At 41.0% G+C, this 21,177-nt stretch overlaps 1 protein-coding gene across 1 annotated transcript; it reads left to right on the forward strand.

Moving 5' to 3' along the window:
• The first annotated feature begins 239 nt into the window (after positions 1 to 239).
• Positions 240 to 17,955, forward strand: LOC118482751. The gene is made up of 4 exons (XM_035978401.1): positions 240 to 326; positions 466 to 727; positions 1,024 to 1,178; positions 17,506 to 17,955. The coding sequence occupies exons 1-4, from the start codon at positions 240 to 242 to the stop codon at positions 17,953 to 17,955; spliced, it is 954 nt and encodes a 317-aa protein (XP_035834294.1).
• The last annotated feature ends 3,222 nt before the right edge of the window (positions 17,956 to 21,177 follow it).

Raw genomic sequence — 21,177 nt, forward strand, 5'->3', positions numbered from 1 at the left:
TTTTCGTCCTTTTCTCGCCGTTTACGACGGTCCAAAAAGTGGGGCCCAACTCCAAAAGTTACCGTTATTAAAAAAAATTTAACTTCCATTTTACAAATACAAACAAACGGTCAAAATTTTCAAATATATATATTTCAATTCCATTTTCAGTTGCATTTACAAATTTAACCCCAAAATTTCATCTCTCTCACATAATTTTTATAAATCTTCTTCCACTTTTATAAACCTTATACTCTATCATGGATCCCTTCAACAACCCGAACAATCCGATCAATCCGAACAACCCGAACAATCCCAACAACCCGACCCAAGCTAATGTTTTCTCGGTTCCGGGATATTATCCGACACTAGAACCGAACCAATTCTCGCAATATTCATCAAATGCGTTTGCATCATTCCAACACTCGCCAAACCAATTCGCTCAATTATCTCAAAATCAAGCCCTTCAACAAATGATGATGCAAGGTGCTTGGAAAGTTCCCACCGAACCCGACACCACCCGTTCAACCCCAACCGATCCCTACGCAACCCGTTCAACAATCCAAACCCGACGATGATATCGAGGTTGTTCCCGAAACCCAACCGTCTAACGAAAAAGGCAAACGGAAAAAAGGTAAGCAAGTGGTGGGTGAGCAACCGTCCAAACCGAAGTCGACTAAGTGGACGCCAATCGAAGAAGAAGCCTTAGCCAAGGCTTACATAGGCACATCTACACACCCGACAAAAGGTTATCTTTTTTTTTTTTTTTTTTTTTTTTTTAAGTTTATACATTTTTTTTGTTTATTTTTTCTTAACAGTTTGTTTTTTTTTTTGTTTTTTTTTTTCTTAACAGTTGGTTTTTTTCTAAAGTTTAATTTTTTTTTGTTTATTATTTTCTTAACAGTTGGTTTTTGTTTTTTTTCTTAACAGTTGTTTTAAAGTTTGTTGATTTTTTTAAAATATAATTTTTTGTTAACAGTTTGTATTTTTTTAAAGGTTTCTTATTTTTGTTAACACTTTATATATTTTGTTTGTTTTCTATAGGTAATAACCAAACGGGTGACGGGTTTTGGTCCAAGGTTTTGGCGAAGTTCCTCGGTCTTATGGACCAAGGCCCGTATCGAGATATCGACTCGGTCTCATCAAAGTGGCGGAAAATGAACGCGTCCGTCAATAGGTTTTGCGAGGAATATAATAAAATATGGGTGAGGGTATTGGTACATCCCCTAAAAGTAATGACACCCCCCCCCCCCCCCGAGGTGGCATATAGGGCAATAAGGGGCGTATATAGTGTGAAAGCAATTAATGTGCCAAAAAAAGGGTTTTGATAAGCCTCTCATTGCCCTATGAGAGGCATTAGGGATGAGCATATGCCACCGAATACCGATCCCATACCGATCCCGTACCGATCCCGTCCCGATCCCGATCCCGATCGGTATCCCGATCGGTATCCACTTTTTGGCGTTTTCGGTATCGGTACGGTACGGTATCGGTATTATACCGATACCGACCCTCAAAATACGGTATAATACCGATACCGTACCGTACCGATACCTAACCGACATGTTTCGGTATCGGTATCGGTACCTAGTTTGGGTGAAATTCGGGATCGGTATTAGGCGGTATCGGTTTGGTATCGGATACCGATATACTCATCCCTAAGAGGCATATAAGGTTGTGGTAGTTGGAGCATTTATCCCTATACGCCTCTCATTGAGCAATGAGAGGCTTATTAGCACAACTTTTGATGAATTTAAGGTATAATTACTGACATGAAAGGAGTTCAGTCTAAAAAAACGTGAAAGTAACCCATATGACCCTTATTGACCTATACGACCCTTATAGACCAAAAATGTTTATTTACCCAAGCATACATGATTTATTTGATTCAAAATTTTTCAAACTCATCATCATCATAATAATAATAATAATAATAATAATAATAATAATAATAATAATAATAATAATAATAATAATAATAATAATAATAATTAAAATGATAACATTAACAATAATAATAAGAAGAATACTTAATAAAAATAACATATGCACGTTTAAAAAAAACGATGATATAACTAGACCCGGCAAACGGGTCGGGCCGAGGGTCGGGTAGGGTCTTTGGGACCCAAAGACCCTGCCCGACCCCCGGCCTGACCCGTCTGCCGGGACTAGTTATAACATTGTTTTTTAAATATGCATATGTTTTTTTTATTAAGTATTATTATTATTATTATTATTATTATTATTATTATTATTATTATTATTATTATTATTATTATTATTATATAATCATAATACTTAATAAAGGTGTTTTAAACTAGATAAATGTCCAATTATGTTGTGAAAAACTGAAAAGGGTTAATTAGAACATTATGCATTCAATAAAAAAGGAAAACAACATGAAGAACCGAACCTAAACTTTGTATTATCAGCTAATTTTGCACCATAAGTTAGAACAATATTGTACATTCTCTCATGGACAAGATAGCTCTTTCTTAAACTTTGTATTATCAGCTAATTTTCTAGTTTTATTCTATTTATAAAACATCCGAGAGATCGGATACAAAAGCAAATAAAACTAAAAACTATAAAATTTCAATAACATTAATCATACATTATTACATTATAAAGAATCAACTTTTTTGTGCATTAGAACTTGTACCTCAAGCTTGGGGAGTTTTTCAAAAAAAAAAAACTTGAATTTTCACATTTAACCCAAATATTTCATATTTTGTATTTAACCCCTTCTAATTTTTTTTTACATTTAACCCAAAATTTTCCATCTTTTATAATTTAACACAAACACTTTATTATTTACAACTTTCGTCCCCCATACTTTTTATCGTTCGCAAGTTTTTCGTTTTACGTTTCGTTCTAAATTCTGTGAGTTAACATGTCGTAGCGTGTATGTGAGGTTCAACGTTTTTTGCTCTATTTTTTCATATTTGACAAACCCGTCGCAATGCGTCCGTTTTTTCTCTTTTGAAAATTTCGCCGCAACGGGCGGGTCCTAGATCGACTAAGTTATTATTTTCTGCGTTTTACGTTTCTGGTTAATTTCTTCGAATTAACACACGGTAACAGGTGTGCGTGGTTCAACGATTTTAGTCTGCTTTTCGTTCAGTGTAGTTTTTACCATTTTATCTATTTTATTTTTACGATGTTTTAGAGTCGATGTCGTTGTGGCATTGGTGCTACTTGGGACGGTTTTATTTAACCTATTAAATTTTTTACTAATATTTTGTTTCGGTTTACCCATATACTTCCTTTACTTAAAAACTATTTTTTACGTGCATATTTTATGTACGAGGTATGTATAAATATGATTTGTTCTACATTCAGACTTAAACTTTTTTTATAGACGAGTCAGGTCAAATATTATACATTTTCGTTTAAAGAAACCATTTTTACATGCATATTTTTATGTATGTTTTGGTATAAATTCAAGTTGTTCTACGTTTCCACGTAAATTTTTTTGGGAAATAACTCAGGTCAAATATAATATGTTTTCATGTTTAACCCTAGTTTATACAAATTTACAAACAAAAAATGTATAAAATCTACTAACATAAAGAAAATAAAATTACATATTCCTTTAACAAATTCAATAACATTAACCCACGCCCATCTCATTTTTGTGGTGGTGGTGGGTCGGCTGGGGTGGTGGTGGGTCGGCTATGGTGGCGGTGGTGGGCCGGCTATGTTGGTGGTGGTGGGTCGGCTATGGTGGTGGTGGGTCAGATGAGGTGGTTGTGGTGGTAGTGGGTCGGCTGGGGTGGTGGTGGTGGTGGGTCGGCTATGGTGGTCGTGGGCAGGCTATGATGGTGGTGGTGGGCCGGTTGGGGTGGTTGTGGTGGTGGTGGGTCGGCTGGGGTGGTGGGGGTGGGGGTGGATCGGGTGGTTGTGGTGGTGGTGGTGGGTCGGATGGGGTGGTTGTGGTGGTGTTAGGTCGGCTGGGGTGGTGGTGGGCGGCTGGGGTGGTGGTGGTGGGTCGGTTGTGGTGGTGGTGGTGGGTCGGCTGGGGTGGTGGTGGTGGGTCGGCTATGGTGGTGGGGGTACGTGGGTCGGCTATGGTGGTGGGGGTGGGCCGGCTGGGGTGGTGGTGGGCGGCTGGGGTGGTGGTGGGCGGCTGGGGTGGTGGTGGTGGGTCGGTTGTGGTGGTGGTGGTGGGTCGGCTGGGGTGGTGGTGGTGGGTCGGCTATGGTGGTGGGGGTACGTGGGTCGGCTATGGTGGTGGGGGTGGGCCGGCTGGGGTGGTTGTGGTGGTGGTGGGTCGGCTGGGGTGGTGGTGGTGGTGGTGGTGGGTCGGATGGGGTGGTTGTGGTGGTGGTGGGTCGGCTGGGGTGGTGGGGGTGGGGGTGGGTCGGCTGGGGTGGTGGGGGTGGGGGTGGGTCGGGTGGTTGTGGTGGTGGTGGTGGTGGTGGGTCGGATGGGGTGGTTGTGGTGGTGGTGGGTCGGCTGGGGTGGTGGTGGGCGGCTGGGGTGGTGGTGGGCGGCTGGGGTGGTGGTGGTGTGATGCGTGTCAGTGTGTATATATTTTATATATATATTTAAGCCCTTTTTACACTTTTAGCCAAGTTTTAAATTTATAAAACACGATATTCACTAACACTAAACACACATATGGGCAAGTGCACCCATCGTGGACGTAGTATAGTGTTGGTAAGATACCGAGGTCGTCCAAGGACACAAGAGCTTTTAATACCGGTTTATCCTCAACGTCTAACCAAATCAAAAAGTTAGAAAAATGTTTTAAACTAAGAAAAATAAAAACTAACTAAATGCTGAAAAATAAAATAAAAATAAAAACAGATAGACAAGATGAATCACTTGGATCCGACACGTGTATTAGTATAACCTTTGATTATTTTCGCACTTTTGCACTTGTTTAAGAGATTATCTTAGTTATTGTAGTAGGCCCCTCTTTTGAAGGCGACGTTACCCTCAACCCAGTAGTTTGAGTCAGCAAGGATACAATCCTAAAGGGTCGGATTATTGAAAGATAATGAATTAAGTTATTAATGTAAATTATGGTAGGCCCCGCTTTTGGCGGTGACGTTACCCTCGGCTAAGTAGTCTGAGTCAGCAGGGATACAGTCCTAAATAGCCGGGTTATAGTATTAATAGTAGTTAGCTTATGAGGGGGTCAAAGAGTTTGGATCCCCGCCATCCAATACCTATGGGCATTGAAGGAGATCCTACTAAATTTGACCCAGGTCCCAAGCAGGACCTCTAAACGCTGAACAAGGGCAAGACCCTTACCAAACCGTTCCCTTAACCCCCGACCAGGTAGCCAACATACCTCCATATAGACCGTGGAGATATGAATGGTGAAAATCTTTTATTTTATATAGACAGTAAAATAATGCCAAGACACCACGGACAAACGATAAGGAAAGATCACCTTCAACATAAGTAACTAGTTATTAAAGTCATTAATACAAAACCAAATAAAAAGTGCAAAAGATTAAAAATAAAAAGTATTATACTAAACACTTGTCTTCACCAAGTGATGTAAGAGACTTAGGCAAACATGGCCTTGATTGTCAAGAACTCTTACGATCAATCTTGGATCCCGAGACGACTCACACACTCTACGATGGACAATGGATGATGGTGGTGGATGATGGTGATATGGTGGTGGTGGGTGGTGGATGAGGTGTGAGAGAGGTGGTGTGCCAAGGGATGAGGGAGAATGAAACCAAGCTCCTCTATTTATAGGCTGGACAGAACGCTGGACACGGCCCCGTGTCCGCTGGACACGGCCCCGTGCCCGTCTGACACTCTCTCTCTTCATTAATTGTAATTGCGAATTACAATTAATGCGCCTGCTGTACTTTCAACACGCCCCCGTGCCCGCTGGGCACGGCCCCGTGGTGAGCAATGGAAGCTTCTACTGGTTTGTCTTTTCTGCTGCTTCCTGGGCACGCCCCCGTGTTCGCTGGACACGGGGCGTGTTCAGACTCTGTTTTCTTCTCATTTGTTTTGGGAGGTGCCGTTGAGGGTCCGGGCAGTCCACTTTTGTTCCTTTTCTTGTATTTATGGTAGAATTAGTGGTCTTTTTGCTTCTTTTGTGATTTTGAGCTCATTTCATCCTGAAAATACAAAAGGAAGACAAAAACACTCTTTTTCCAACATTAGTACTTAAAAAGGGTTAGTTTTATGCCTTAATTGATGTGTTTTATATGTTGCATTTTACACACATCAAATACCCCCACACTTGAACTTTTGCTTGTCCTCAAGCAAAACTCTTTTAATGTGGCTTACACTCCCAAATGGAATAGGTAGAAGAGAAGTTTTTTAGCTTGTCCTAGAGTGTCGGGAATCCAAGGTTTTTATAGGTTTTATTTTTATTTTATTTACAATCCTATTCGTCATGATTTATTTTGAACTTTTCATAAGATAAACTACTTATTTTGGTATAACATGCCTTATTAAAATTCCATTTATATACAAGTTCACATACCTCACGGGAGATCACTCAACACTCGGCCGAAGGTGTATATTTAAGTGAATCGCTCGAGAGCGGCACGGACTTACGTTTTCCATAGGCTTGCCAAGCGATCAATCCTCCTCCTTTTTAACTTTTTACCTTTGTAAATATCAAGAGGACTTTTGGGGTGAAGGCTTGGGTTTAAAGGTGGGTGGTTGGTTAGTGGTTAGTAAAAAGGGCGAAAATCGTAACAAGTGTCGGTTTTCATACCTTATTTTTAGTGACATTTATTTTTGAAGTATTTCTCCAAACAAGCTTTTGTAGCTTTTGTTTGTTTTTGACTTCATTATTCATATTTTTTTTTTTGTTTTTTTTTTCGTCACGTAAAGGGTATGTTTATGAAAAACCGAGCTTGTTACTAAAATAAGGGTGAAAAAAAAAAAAAAGTTTTTGGTGGGTAAAAAAAAAATTGTTTTGGGGGTAATGAAATGAAAGGTTTAGGCTCAAAGGGGTTTTTCTAGGGGGATTTTGGGTAGGTAAAAAAATGAAAAATAATGGTTTTGAAAGAAAAATAGTTAGTCCTAATGCCTCCATCATTTACTTACTTGGGTTTAAGTTGGTAAGGACCGGGAATGTATCGTCGTGGCAAGTTCTAGATTTGTAAAGACCGAGCGGCTATTCACACAAGAAACGAAAAATGAGCATTTAATCTAAATATGTATATTTTTATGCTCAATAAAGGCTCAAAACTCACTTTTGTGGGAATGGGTTTTTAATGTGACCAAGCATATATAATCGAATTTTAGCTAGACTTGTTATACCGTTTCGTAATTTTCTTATGTTAGTTCTTTTTATCACGACGCTATTGGTTGTAAAATAAAAAAAATATATATAACCCTTTTATAACTTGTTATTCCCAACTTAAAGTAAGACAAGTAAATAAAAAAAATGAAAAAGTTTTTTGAAAAAAATTTGGGGTGTTTAGCGGTTCCAATAGAGTTTTGTGTAAGGCTTGTTTTAGGATTTTGCAAAATTTCAAGGTTTTAGCATCCCCCCCCACACTTAAATTACACATTGTCCTCAATGTGTCCAAAAATGAAGTTTTTGGTTGATTAGAATATGTAAAAGTGTGTTTAAAAACAAAGATTTGTGTTACTGGCGCTCTGGACACGGCCCCGTGTCCATTGGACACGGCCCCGTGGTGAACTGCCAGTAACGAAAAACTTACAGAGGGTGGACACGGGGGCGTGTTGGGTGAACACGGCCATGTGTCCGGCAAAATCTGCAGGTCAGTAGCCAAACAGCAGAACTGGGAGATGGGCACGGGGGCGTGTCGGCTGGACACGTCCCCGTGTGGACAGTCTGTTAGCCACAAAAATAGGTTTTTCCCCCGGTTTCTTCATCCTAGGGCTGCAAGTGCCAATGTTTAGCACTCTAACCCTTGCATTGCACCTGTTCAATCATTCAATACCATCCAACCAAGCACAAACCATCCTAATCTTACCAATGTCAAATATTATCCAAACATAAAGTAAAAACAAAATAAAGATAAAAAATAGTTAAGGAAAGTAAATTGTTTGACAAATGGCACGCAGGCCATGAATTGTTCGATGGATAAGAAGGGTAATCAAACCTGTGGGCTCACCACCAGCTAGCCCCTTGTTCCTCCCAGCCTCCTACTCCATATCTTCATCACTATCTCCACCTCCGCCTCCCTGCCTCGCCATGTACTCCCGGATGCTACCGATATCATCTTGTATATCGTTGACGCTGCGTTCGATAGCTCCAACCCGGAGGTGTGTGTTGTTGGCGAGGTTGTAGGTGTTCCTGGTGCACATGAGGTTTTCCTGCAAAAGATCATGTAAACTTTGGAAATTAGGAAAACCGCCTCCTTGAGAGGAGGATTGACCCGGATCGCCTTGGGGAGGGTATTGATAATGTGGAGGTGGTGCGTGAAGAACTAGAGCCTCTTGCGGGTTCCATGCGTAGCCCTGTGTCCTCTGAAAGCTCACCGTCCCGTCCTCCGCTTCATAGAGCAAGTTCATGGCTCGGCAGATATGATAATCAACCCGTCCCGACCATGGACTCCTTTCGAAGGACTTCGGGATATTCGTGAAGTGCTTGAAAAGACGGTACACCCATCCCCCGAAGAAGATTGGTGTAGGAGCAGAGGCAAGGCGGTTCAAGTGCATGTTCCGCAGTAGGAGGTAAGGAACATCGAGAGGCTTCCGGTTGTGGATACAGTGAAGGACAACCAAATCTTTTAACCCAACAACGCCACTACTGTCATGGCGTTGGCTCAGCGAGTACGTGAGGAGCCTGTGGATGTAGCGGTATAACGGGTCCCTCAGTTTGGTGCTCTTTGTGCTGCTTGGGTTGTAGATCCCTTCACCGATTTGAGCCCATGCGGCTTGGCGTTCAGTTGCGTCCAAGTCTCGCAATCCCCCGGTATTCTCTTCATTCCCCGCTTCTTCATCTTTGTACAGCCCAATGATTGATCCGAACTGCGCCATGGAGGTTCTATAGGTCGTTCCTCCACATCGAAATTCGACCGCCTCGTGATCAAACGGTTCGCATCTCGAGTTGAAGACGAACGTACTATAGAACTCCATTGTGCATTAATGGACCGACCGAAGTCGGGCAGTCAATGCGACGTGCAGTGGACCCGTCACTATGTTGTTGAAGCGGTCCAGTTGGTTTACCATTGTCAGCAGATCAGTACATGCCCGCCTTGGATACTCTTCGGGCCTTGTTTGTAGGACCTCGTAGCGAGCCCTGGCGTCAAGTTCGCTGGCATTGAACCGTGTGAATTTAGACATCTGAAAAGAATACAGCAAAAGTTAGTACGAAACATGGAAATTCAGGTTGAAAACTGCAAACAGTGGGCTGGACACGGCCCCGTGTTCAGCGGACACGGCCCCGTGTCCAGGCGTTTGTAACACCTAATTTTCATTTTTTCGTCCCGGTTTCGAAAACCTGAAAATTTTTAGCCTAGTAGCAGCGGTTTCCCCCGAAAATGAAACCCTAAGTGTCATTTTTCCAAAATCAAACCATTTACCCTTTCAATTTTGTGTTTTTCGGTTCAAGAACAAGGGTTTGTGTTTTTAGTTGGAAATCGGACAAATCTATCAACAATACATGTCTATTTACTTCCTACTACTCTACTCTAAACTACTACTAACAGTTTTCATCAAAAATTTTGAGTTCGATCCGGATGAACATGAAGAACCCTAGATTTCCCCCAATTTTTTTTTTTTTTTTTTGATGTTTTAACTACATGCAAGTAACTAATCTAACTACTAAGAAGGATATAATCATACCTTGACGACGTTAGGTTCGGTGGTAACGTTCGAAATCTGCAGAAAATCGCCTCCAACCAGAGAGTTTTCGGCGAAACGGGGCGTGTGAAATGGTGTAACTGATAGAAAAAGAGGGTTTTATCCCGACAGTCGCCTCGACACGGCCCCGTGTCCAGCGGACACGGCCCCGTGCCGGGTGAAGTTTTTGAAATTTTTTTTTTTTTTTTTTTTTTTACGTGTTCGTGTGCATGCCCCTTATTTCCGAAAAATGGTTAGATGATTTTACCGGTTTCGAACGTACATTTACCTGTAACATGTTGGGTATGAGTTTATTCGTTGACCGTTTGAAGTGCGATTTCCTCTTCCTCATCCTCAATGGATCCTCTGTAGAGTTTCAGCCGTTGGCCATTGACTTTAAATGGTGTCCCATTTCGAGTTTTAATTTCTGCTGCACCGTGTGGAAAAACATGGGTGACTGAAAAAGGTCCCGACCACCTAGACTTTAACTTACCAGGGAACAATCGAAGTCGCGAATTAAACAATAGAACTTGGTCTCCAACCCGAAATTCATTAGATTTAATATATTTATCATGCAAATTTTTCATTCTTTCTTTATAAATTTCGGAGTTAGAATATGCATAATTCCTAAGTTCTTCTAATTCGTTTATTTGACAAAATCGATTTTTACCGGCAACTTCTAAGTCTAAGTTTACGTTTTTTATTGCCCAGTAGGCTTTGTGAGCGATTTCTACTGGCAAGTGACAACTTTTTCCATAGACGAGTTTATATGGGGTTGTGCCTATAGTGGTTTTATAAGCGGTTCGAAAAGCCCATAAAGCGTCGTCTAGTTTGTCGACCCATTCTTTTTTATTTATTCCTACGGTTTTTTCAAGTATTCGTTTTAAACTTCGATTAGTCACTTCGGCTTGCCCATTTGTTTGAGGATGATATGCTGTTGAGACCCGGTGATAGACCCCATACCTTGTTAATATTTTTTCGAGTTGATGATTGCAAAAATGGGTACCTCTATCACTTATTAATGCTTTTGGTGTCCCGAAACGAGAGAACAACTTTTTCAGGAATTTTACCACTACTCTTCCATCACTTGTTGGAAGAGCCTCGGCCTCTGCCCATTTAGACAAGTAATCGACTGCCACAAGTATATATTTGTTTCCCTTTGAAGGTGGGAAGGGTCCCATGAAATCGAGTCCCCACACATCAAAGATTTCACAAACGAGAATGCCATTTTGAGGCATTTCATTTTTGGAAGAAATATTACCTGATCTTTGGCAGGCGTCACATGTCTTTACAAGGTTTTGTGCATCCTTGCAAATGGTCGGCCAGTAAAATCCCGAATCAAATACCTTTCTTGCGGTACTTGCGGCACCATGATGTCCTCCGTATGGACCTTCATGACAATGACGGAGTATTCTTCGTGCTTCATTACCATGGACACACCTTCGGATGAGTTGGTCGGCACATATTTTGAAAAGATAGGGGTCTTCCCAAAAATAATGTTTTACATCAGCAAAGAATTTTTTTCTTTGATGATGTGGCCATCCTTTGGTGACTATACCGCTGGCTAAGAAATTAGCGTAGTCGGCATACCATGGTTCTTGTCTGCTTTCCATCATTTCCAGGGACTCTGTGGGAAATTTTTCGTTGATTTGCTCGTCCCTGGTTGTCTCCAAAGCTGGGTCTTCTAAGCGTGAGAGATGATCCGCAGCAGTGTTTTCTGCTCCTCTTTTGTCCTTGATTTCAATGTCGAATTCTTGGAGGAGTAGAATCCACCTTATCAAACGGGGTTTTGCGTCTTGCTTCTTGAAGAGGTACCTGATGGCTGCATGGTCTGTATAAACTATTGTTTTAGAAAGAACAAGATAAGAACGAAATTTATCAAAAGCAAATACCACCGCTAGTAACTCTTTCTCAGTAGTTGTATAATTTTCTTGTGCATCATTTAGAGTTTTACTAGCATAATAAATTGGGTGGAAATGTTTTTCTTTTCTTTGTCCCAAGACTGCTCCAACAGCAAAGTCGCTTGCATCACACATGATTTCGAAAGGAAATTTCCAATCTGGTGCTATCATGATAGGTGCATTGACTAGCATTTCCTTGAGGGTTAGAAATGCTAGATTGCATTCCTTGTCAAAGATGAAGGGTGCATCTTTTTCAAGCAATTTTGTTAGAGGTCTTGAAATTTTTGAAAAGTCCTTGATAAACCTTCTATAGAATCCGGCATGCCCTAGAAAACTTCTGATAGCTCGCACGGAGGATGGAGGAGGTAATCGAGAAATAGTCTCTATTTTTGCTCGATCAACTTCCATTCCTTCGCTTGAGATTTTATGCCCGAGTACTATTCCCTCTGTTACCATGAAATGGCATTTTTCCCAGTTAAGGGCAAGGTTAGTTTCCTCACATCGGGATAGCATTCGTTCAAGATTATCGAGGCATTGATCATATGAGTCTCCAAAGATGGAAAAGTCATCCATGAAGACTTCCATGGTTTTTTCAATCATATCATGGAAAATGGCGACCATACAACGTTGGAATGTTGCAGGTGCATTACATAGACCGAATGGCATGCGTCGATATGCAAAAGTTCCATAGGGGCATGTGAAAGTTGTTTTCTCTTGGTCTTCTGGTGCTATCGGTATTTGGAAGTAACCTGAAAAACCATCTAAGAAACAATAAAATTTATGACCGGATAATCTTTCTAACATTTGATCAATGAATGGTAAAGGAAAGTGGTCTTTCCTTGTTGCTTCATTTAATCTCCTATAATCTATACAGACTCTCCATCCTGTGACGGTTCTCGTGGGTATTAATTCATTTTTCTCGTTAGTTATTACCGTCATACCTCCTTTCTTTGGGACTACTTGGACGGGACTTACCCACGGGCTATCGGAGATAGGGTAGATTAGTCCGGCGTCGAGTAGTTTGATGACTTCATTTTTAACCACTTCTTGAACATTGGGGTTCACTCTTCGTTGTGGTTGAATCACCGTTTTGTAGTCATCATTCATTAAAATTTTGTGCGTGCACATGGAAGGACTTATTCCTTTAATATCTACAAGCTTCCAAGCGATCGCATTTTTGTGTTTTTTAAGTAGGTTAACTAATTTTTCTTTTTCTTTGCTAGTTAATTTAGACGAAATAATTACAGGTAAACTACCATCTTTGCCTAGAAAAGCATATTCCAAACCTTTAGGGAGTTCTTTGAGCTCAATGGGTGGGTCTTTAGGAGACACCTTATTTTGTAGCTCGTCTAGATCAAGGACTTTAAAAGTTTGTTCTATGGCTACCTCTTCATCGACAAAGTGGTCTTCCTCGTTGGTTGTATCGGGTGGCTCAGCTTCATCTTCAATTAGGGGGTCATTATTGCCAAAAGGATATTTCATTGAGCGCTCAAGATCTATGCTCCTTTTGAATGCCCCTAATTGAAGAGGTAGATTGTTGAATTTCCGGTTTTTCAAAGCTTTGTGAGTTTGCACAAAAGGTTTTCCCAAGACTAGGGGGGCATCATCTAAGATGACGAAGTCGGTTGGGATTACCATTTGATTTGTTTGAACCAAAACATCTTCAACTACACCGATTGATTTCATTATTTTTCGGTCGGATAGAAAAATGGGTATTTGAAGTGGAGTATAATCACTAATACTTAGCTTTTCAAAAATGTAGTTAGGCATTATGTTAACACAAAGATCTTTATCAATAGTGATATTACTAATAAACGAATTTTGAAAGAAACATGGAACCGGTGTAATGTTAATTTCAAAAGGATCTTCTTTTATTAGCGAGGTTTGATCATTAGTTAACTTAACACTTACTAAGTCTTTGATTTTAGCATTAGTGTTTAACTCTTTTAAAAACTTGGCATGAGGGGTTATTAAACAATGATTTTCGAAAGTAGGTGACAAGAGAATAACTTCCTCAAAATTAGACTCTTCTTGTATTTTAACATTATCGGACTCACCATTTTCGTTGTTTAACTCATGTGTCTGTTTTTCACTTTCTTGTTCTTCCATTTTTACACTTTCAACTATCTTTACGTTATTATCGTTTTTTAACTCTTCTCTTGCGCGGGATTCCTCTTCCCTTGCGCGAGATTCTTTTATACAACGTTCGATAGTTTTAATGTGTTCTAATATCCTATTAGTTACTTCGGTGAGATTGAAAGAATTTGGATCCTCAAAGCTTGAATCCGGTTGTTCGATCCTTGGTTCCTCATAGTACTCATATGAAGTAGATGGTTCATACCATTGTTCTTCATTGTAAGTATATGATGGATAAGGGTCGAAACTTTGTTCTTCATAGTACTCATATGAGGTGGGTTGTTCACGCCATGGTTCCTCATAATAAGAGTATGAAGGTGGTGGCTCATATCTTGAGTCCTCAAAGTATGAGTATGAAGGCTCATACCTTGGTTCGTCAAAATATGAGTATGAGGGAGGAGGTTCATACCTTGGGTCTTCATAGGATGTGTATGAAGTTGATGGCTCGTACCTGGGCTCCTCATAGTGGTTGTATGAATTGGATGGTTGATATGAGTTATTATATTGAACCGAGCGTGCGTTACGACAATTAGTGCAATAATTACCCCTATAATCATCCTCATCATAGGTGTAGTTGTAACCTCTTGAGTATTGATCCATAAGAATCACTCAACAGACCACAACTGAGTCTCGGGACCAGAAAACAAAAATAAGACGGAAACAGAAGCTGGACACGGCCCCGTGTTGGGTGAACACGGCCCCGTGTTCAGGGTCTGTATCTGGGCGTTTTAATTAAAGTTACTGGTCACGTTGAGCACGGGGGCGTGTTCAGTGAGCACGGCCCCGTGTTCAGACTCTGTATCTGGATATCTAACTAAAAATATGCAGCACGGGGGCGTGTTCAGCGAGCACGGCCCCGTGTTCAGGCTACTGTAAATGCAAAACTAAACTAAAATGCAGAAAAATGCGCGCGTTTTAAAAAGGTTTTGAAAAACTGATTAGGCCGTTGATTTTAAGCTTTCTTAAAATCCTTGTGTCCCCAGCAACGGCGCCAAAAACTTGATGCGTGTCAGTGTGTATATATTTTATATATATATATTTAAGCCCTTTTTACACTTTTAGCCAAGTTTTAAATTTATAAAACACGATATTCACTAACACTAAACACACATATGGGCAAGTGCACCCATCGTGGACGTAGTATAGTGTTGGTAAGATACCGAGGTCGTCCAAGGACACAAGAGCTTTTAATACCGGTTTATCCTCAACGTCTAACCAAATCAAAAAGTTAGAAAAATGTTTTAAACTAAGAAAAATAAAAACTAACTAAATGCTGAAAAATAAAATAAAAATAAAAACAGATAGACAAGATGAATCACTTGGATCCGACACGTGTATTAGTATAACCTTTGATTATTTTCGCACTTTTGCACTTGTTTAAGAGATTATCTTAGTTATTGTAGTAGGCCCCTCTTTTGAAGGCGACGTTACCCTCAACCCAGTAGTTTGAGTCAGCAAGGATACAATCCTAAAGGGTCGGATTATTGAAAGATAATGAGTTAAGTTATTAATGCAAATTATGGTAGGCCCCGCTTTTGGCGGTGACGTTACCCTCGGCTAAGTAGTCTGAGTCAGCAGGGATACAGTCCTAAATAGCCGGGTTATAGTATTAATAGTAGTTAGCTTATGAGGGGGTCAAAGAGTTTGGATCCCCGCCATCCAATACCTATGGGCATTGAAGGAGATCCTACTAAATTTGACCCAGGTCCCAAGCAGGACCTCTAAACGCTGAACAAGGGCAAGACCCTTACCAAACCGTTCCCTTAACCCCCGACCAGGTAGCCAACATACCTCCATATAGACCGTGGAGATATGAATGGTGAAAATCTTTTATTTTATATAGACAGTAAAATAATGCCAAGACACCACGTACAAACGATAAGGAAAGATCACCTTCAACATAAGTAACTAGTTATTAAAGTCATTAATACAAAACCAAATAAAAAGTGCAAAAGATTAAAAATAAAAAGTATTATACTAAACACTTGTCTTCACCAAGTGATGTAAGAGACTTAGGCAAACATGGTCTTGATTGTCAAGAACTCTTACGATCAATCTTGGATCCCGAGACGACTCACACACTCTACGATGGACAATGGATGATGGTGGTGGATGATGGTGATATGGTGGTGGTGGGTGGTGGATGAGGTGTGAGAGAGGTGGTGTGCCAAGGGATGAGGGAGAATGAAACCAAGCTCCTCTATTTATAGGCTGGACAGAACGCTGGACACGGCCCCGTGTCCGCTGGACACGGCCCCGTGCCCGTCTGACACTCTCTCTCTTCATTAATTGTAATTGCGAATTACAATTAATGCGCCTGCTGTACTTTCAACACGCCCCCGTGCCCGCTGGGCACGGCCCCGTGGTGAGCAATGGAAGCTTCTACTGGTTTGTCTTTTCTGCTGCTTCCTGGGCACGCCCCCGTGTTCGCTGGACACGGGGCGTGTTCAGACTCTGTTTTCTTCTCATTTGTTTTGGGAGGTGCCGTTGAGGGTCCGGGCAGTCCACTTTTGTTCCTTTTCTTGTATTTATGGTAGAATTAGTGGTCTTTTTGCTTCTTTTGTGATTTTGAGCTCATTTCATCCTGAAAATACAAAAGGAAGACAAAAACACTCTTTTTCCAACATTAGTACTTAAAAAAGGGTTAGTTTTATGCCTTAATTGATGTGTTTTATATGTTGCATTTTACACACATCATGGTGGGTCGGGTGTGGTGGTGGTGGTGGGTCGGCTGGGGTGGTGGTGGTGGGTCGGCTGTGGTGGTGGTGGTGGGTCGGCTATGGTGGTGGGGGTACGTGGGTCGGCTATGGTGGTGGGGGTGGGCCGGCTGGGGTGGTTGTGGTGGTGGTGGGTCGGCTGGGGTGGTGGTTGTGGTGTGTCGGATGGGGTGGTTGTGGTGGTGGTGGGTCGGCTGGGGTGGTGGTGGTGGTGGGTCGGTGGTGGTGGTGGTGGTGGGTCGGATGGGGTGGTGGGTCGGCTATGGTGGTTGTGGTGGGTCGGCTATGCTGGTGGTGGTGGGCCGGCTATTGTGGTGGTGGTGGGCTGGCTGGGGTGGTGGTGGTGGGGGGTGGGTCGGCTAGGGTGGTTGTGGTGGTGGTGGTGGTGGTGTTGTGCCGGCTGGGGTGGTGGTGGGTCGGCTGGGCTGGTGGTGGTGGGTCGGCTATGGTGGTGGTGGTGGGTTGGCTGGGGTGGTTGTGGTGGTGGTGGTGGTGGGTCGGTTGTGGTGGTGGTGGTGGGTCGGATGGGGTGGTTGTGGTGGGTCGGCTGGGGTGGTGGTGGTGGTGGGTCGGATGAGGTGGTTGACGTTTTATACTAATAATTAATTAATAAAAATGTTGCCATTTTTCTAAATATATTAAATAAAAAATGACATTTATATACCTTCCTTTTATAACAATAAATATTAATAAATATAAATGTTTATATTTTTTTTATTTTAACAACAATTTAAAAAAAATATATAAAGTTTTTTTTAAATAATATTTCACCCACTTGAAAACCCCCCATACCCTTCAAAGGTATTCCATGTAAAAGAGCCAATGATTGGGCAATCATTGGCTTACACCCAATCATTGACAATTAATATGATGTGTGAAAAAGTAACCAAAAAGTAAACGTATAGGGCAATGAGGGGCTTATCAGGTGGGTTCATTTTTAGGCGTATAGGGCAATGAGGGGTGTATAGGGTTCGGGGATGTGTGGATAAATTTAGGGGATGTGTGGATAACCAGACCCTAAAATATATACAAGTGAGCGTCGTAGCGGCATGAGCGACGACGATGTGTTCAAAAAAGCGTTGGACAAGTATAAGGCGAACAATGGTAATACCAACTTTGCTCACGTTCGCGCGTGGGCAATTCTAAAAGACGAACCAAAATGGGCGCCGATTCCCAACGAGGTGGAGATGGCGAAACGCCAAAAAACATCGAAAACGGGTAGTTTTAGCGCCGGTGGATCGGACGCGAGGTGTCACATAAACTTAAATGATGACGCCGAGTTTGACGAAGAAGAGTATGCCATACATGAAGCGGAGCGTCCACCGGGCCGAGACAAATCAAAGAAGGAGCGGGCCAAGGGGAAAGAAAAGGAAAAGGTGGACCCGAAGATACTCGAGTTTATGGAACACTTAAAAATGTACAATGACGTCTCGGCCCAAAAGACGAAGGTGAAGGAGCGGGCCGTCGAATAAAAAACTCGTGTAGTGGAAGAAAAGTTACGCGAGAAGGTCCAATTGTCGAATGAGAAAATCCGAATTTCCGATGAAAAAAATCGGCTCAAGGAATGGGAAATAATTACGATGGATGTCGATTAGTATCCCGAGCCGAAACGTTCGATGTTGAAAAAACTACAAACCGACATCATGAAGAAGCATGATATTAGTTAAGTCTATGTTTTTTTATTAAGTTTATGTTTTGTTATAAATTTATGTAATATGGTTTTAATATTAATGAAAATATTTTTTTAGTTTATTTATTTGTTAAAAAAAGGAGAAGATTAAAAAAAACATAAAAATGGTGGGGAGGACTATGACTAGGACCATCCTCCCATACCCTCTACTTTTGAGGGATGGAGCATCCTTGACAGGAAGGACTATGACGTGACGCCTACGTGGCAGATCATCCTCCCTTGAAAGACCATCACCATACCTTGTAGCCTAACAAATTTGTCAAACATTTGATTTGAAAGGAGTGCTCAGCCTTTTTTCCATTAGATATTTCAGGCTAAATACCCCTTTGTGCTTCCTTAAGACAACACCCCGCAAGGCCATGCCTAGCGGTAAATCTCCTACCGTAGAGGCATTGGGCTGAGTACTTGGGTGCCATATAATTTAGTTATTTTTTTATCTTTATATAAATGGTAATTATTATTATTATATAAATATATGTTTAATATATTAATAAAAGAATATATAAACAGAAAGCTCGTTTAGGCTCGCGAGCCGGCTCGAGCTCGATAAGCGAAGCTCGGGCTCGGGCTCGTTTACTAAATGAGCTTGTTTTTAGGCTCGGGCTTGAGCTCAGGGGCGGACCTACCCACGATGGTGGGTGGGCGGTCGCACCCCTTGAAAAAAAAAAGTTTTTAGTGCTAATTTTCGTCGAAATCCCAACCGCACCCCTTAGATATTTTCAACCGCTCTCCTTAGAAAAAACATTATGAATTTATAAAAAAAATTAAACACTAATTATTATGAATATCTAAGTCTATAACACAATTTGTATAATTATTCTTTAACCACTTATTCACTTACTTAACCCAATCTACAATCTAATTTTACTAACCCAACTACCCAAGCCCAAGCCCAACCCAACCCAAAGATTTATCTTTTTTTTATTGATTGTTTTTTTTTATGTGGTGATTAGAAGAAAATATAGACGTATAAGGGTTTGATCTTTTTATGTTTTTTGATTTTTTTTAGTTCTAGACTTTATTTAATGATTTTGTTGTTTTATTTTAAGTTTTGTTTGTTTAAATGATTGCTAATCAACATTTAAAACTAGGGCTTGAATTTTTGAAAACTAAAATTGAAAATTATGGACTATGGTATTGGTTGAACATTATTGTTTAGAGTAAATTGCCATTTTGGTCCCTGAGGTTTGGCCAGTTTTGCCACTTTAGTCCAAATCTCAAAACTTTTGTATCTGGGTCCTTGTGGTTTCAGTTTTGTTGCCATTTTGATCCAAAAGTGAAATCAGGCCAGATTCCCCAAATTAAACCCCCCTGTTTTGTCTTTTTTCTCAGGGGTAATTCTGTCATTTTCGTTTCATTATAACCGGTAGAGGGAGGGGGATCTTGCTCTTGCTCACTTCATCTTCCCCATACAAACCCTAGTTTTCACAGAGCAGATCCCCTTATACGCAACCTATACATACAAATCCTCCAATAATACTATGGCTTAGGAACCCTCATCTTCCTCCTCATCCTCATCTCAAACCCTAGAATCACCTATCTTTACTTCAATTTCAACTGATAGCACCAACAATCAATCTCTCACACGTAACGTTTCATTCAGGCGATTGAACGCCAACGCGTCGGAGTTCGTCTCTCGCACCACCACCGCCACCTCCTCCTCCGCCGTTTCCGCCGCCGTGACGTTATCTACCTCCGATCTAACTCAGTCGCGGCTCGTGATATCTATCACCTCCGCCGACGTCGTCGGGGATAATTCATGTATTTCCGTCTCCTAATTCTCCATTTCATGATCCGATCCTGACGCATGTGCCGGTGACGGTTCCGGTGCCGGTGCAGAGTCATCACGGTCATCATCATCATCCACATCATCATGTAGCGATTCACTATCATCATCATCAGCAGCATCACCAGCAGCATAATCATGGTCATCAGCGGCAGTTTAATGGTGGTGGCACGGGGTATCTGGATCAATTTAGTTTTATAGGGTCAAGGTTGATTAATTTAGTTTTATTATTTTTAATTAATAACCAGTTATAATAAAACGAAAATGACAAAATTACCCCTGAGGAAAAGGACAAAACAGGGGGGTTTAATTTGGGGAATCTGGCCTAATTTCACTTTTGGACCAAAATGGCAACAAAACTGAAATCACAGGGACCCAGATACAAAAGGTTTGAGATTTGGACTAAAGTGTCAAAACTGGCCAAACCTCAGGGTCCAAAATGGCAGTTTACTCTTTATTTTGTTTAAGTGTTTTTGTTTTACGAACTTACGGAGCAAATTTATATGTGATAAGAACCATCTAGAGAAGTTATGGCGCGATTTCTCAAGAGGAAAAGGGTTAGACCACTTTTTTGTCGGATTCTTCTAGTTAAAGACCAAGTTATGTCTTAGATAAGTTTTTTGTTGTTTTATTTAATGATTAGGAGAAATAGAAGTAGGCAACATTTGAACTTTTGATGGTTTTTTTGTTATAAATTTACTTACTTACGAAGGTTTTTTATGTTGTTTAGTGTTTTACTCGAAATTTTGTTTGTTAATGTGATAGAAAGTTAGAAAATAGGGTTTGATTGTTTGAAAAATTAAAATTGACCCAACCCGACCCGATCTGATCCGGCTCGCAAAACTTGTTTGTTTATGTTTGCTGGGTTTACATGACCCGACCCGATCCGACCCGCTATGAACTGAATTTTTTATATAGCTAGAGGCCTAAAATTTTTCAATTTTTCCGCACCCCCAGGAAAAAATTTCTGGGTCCGTCATTGCTCGAGCTCGTTTATGCTCGTCTCGTTCGAGTTTTTTTTCGAGCCGAGCTCGAGTAACTCGCAAGTAGCTCGACTCGTTTGCACCCCTACCTACAAAACAAATAACCGTTAGGCTCGTCGCAGAGGTGGGAGGACCGCTCTGTTGTAGAGAGAGAAAATAGTCATATAAACTTTTAAACAAAGTAAAATCGTAAATTTGTCCAACATTATTTGCATAACGAATTTCATAAAGTGGT

Source organism: Helianthus annuus, chromosome 10 (genome assembly GCF_002127325.2).
Source record: "Helianthus annuus cultivar XRQ/B chromosome 10, HanXRQr2.0-SUNRISE, whole genome shotgun sequence".
NCBI lineage: Eukaryota > Viridiplantae > Streptophyta > Magnoliopsida > Asterales > Asteraceae > Helianthus > Helianthus annuus.

Coding starts and splice junctions, on each gene's coding strand:
- LOC118482751 (XM_035978401.1), top strand. CDS start 240: ATGGATCCCTTCAACAACCCGAACAATCCGATCAATCCGAACAACCCG. Junction 327..465: donor CCCAAGCTAATGTTTTCTCG/GTTCCGGGATAT, acceptor TGATGATGCAAG/GTGCTTGGAAAGTTCCCACC. Junction 728..1,023: donor ATCTACACACCCGACAAAAG/GTTATCTTTTTT, acceptor TGTTTTCTATAG/GTAATAACCAAACGGGTGAC.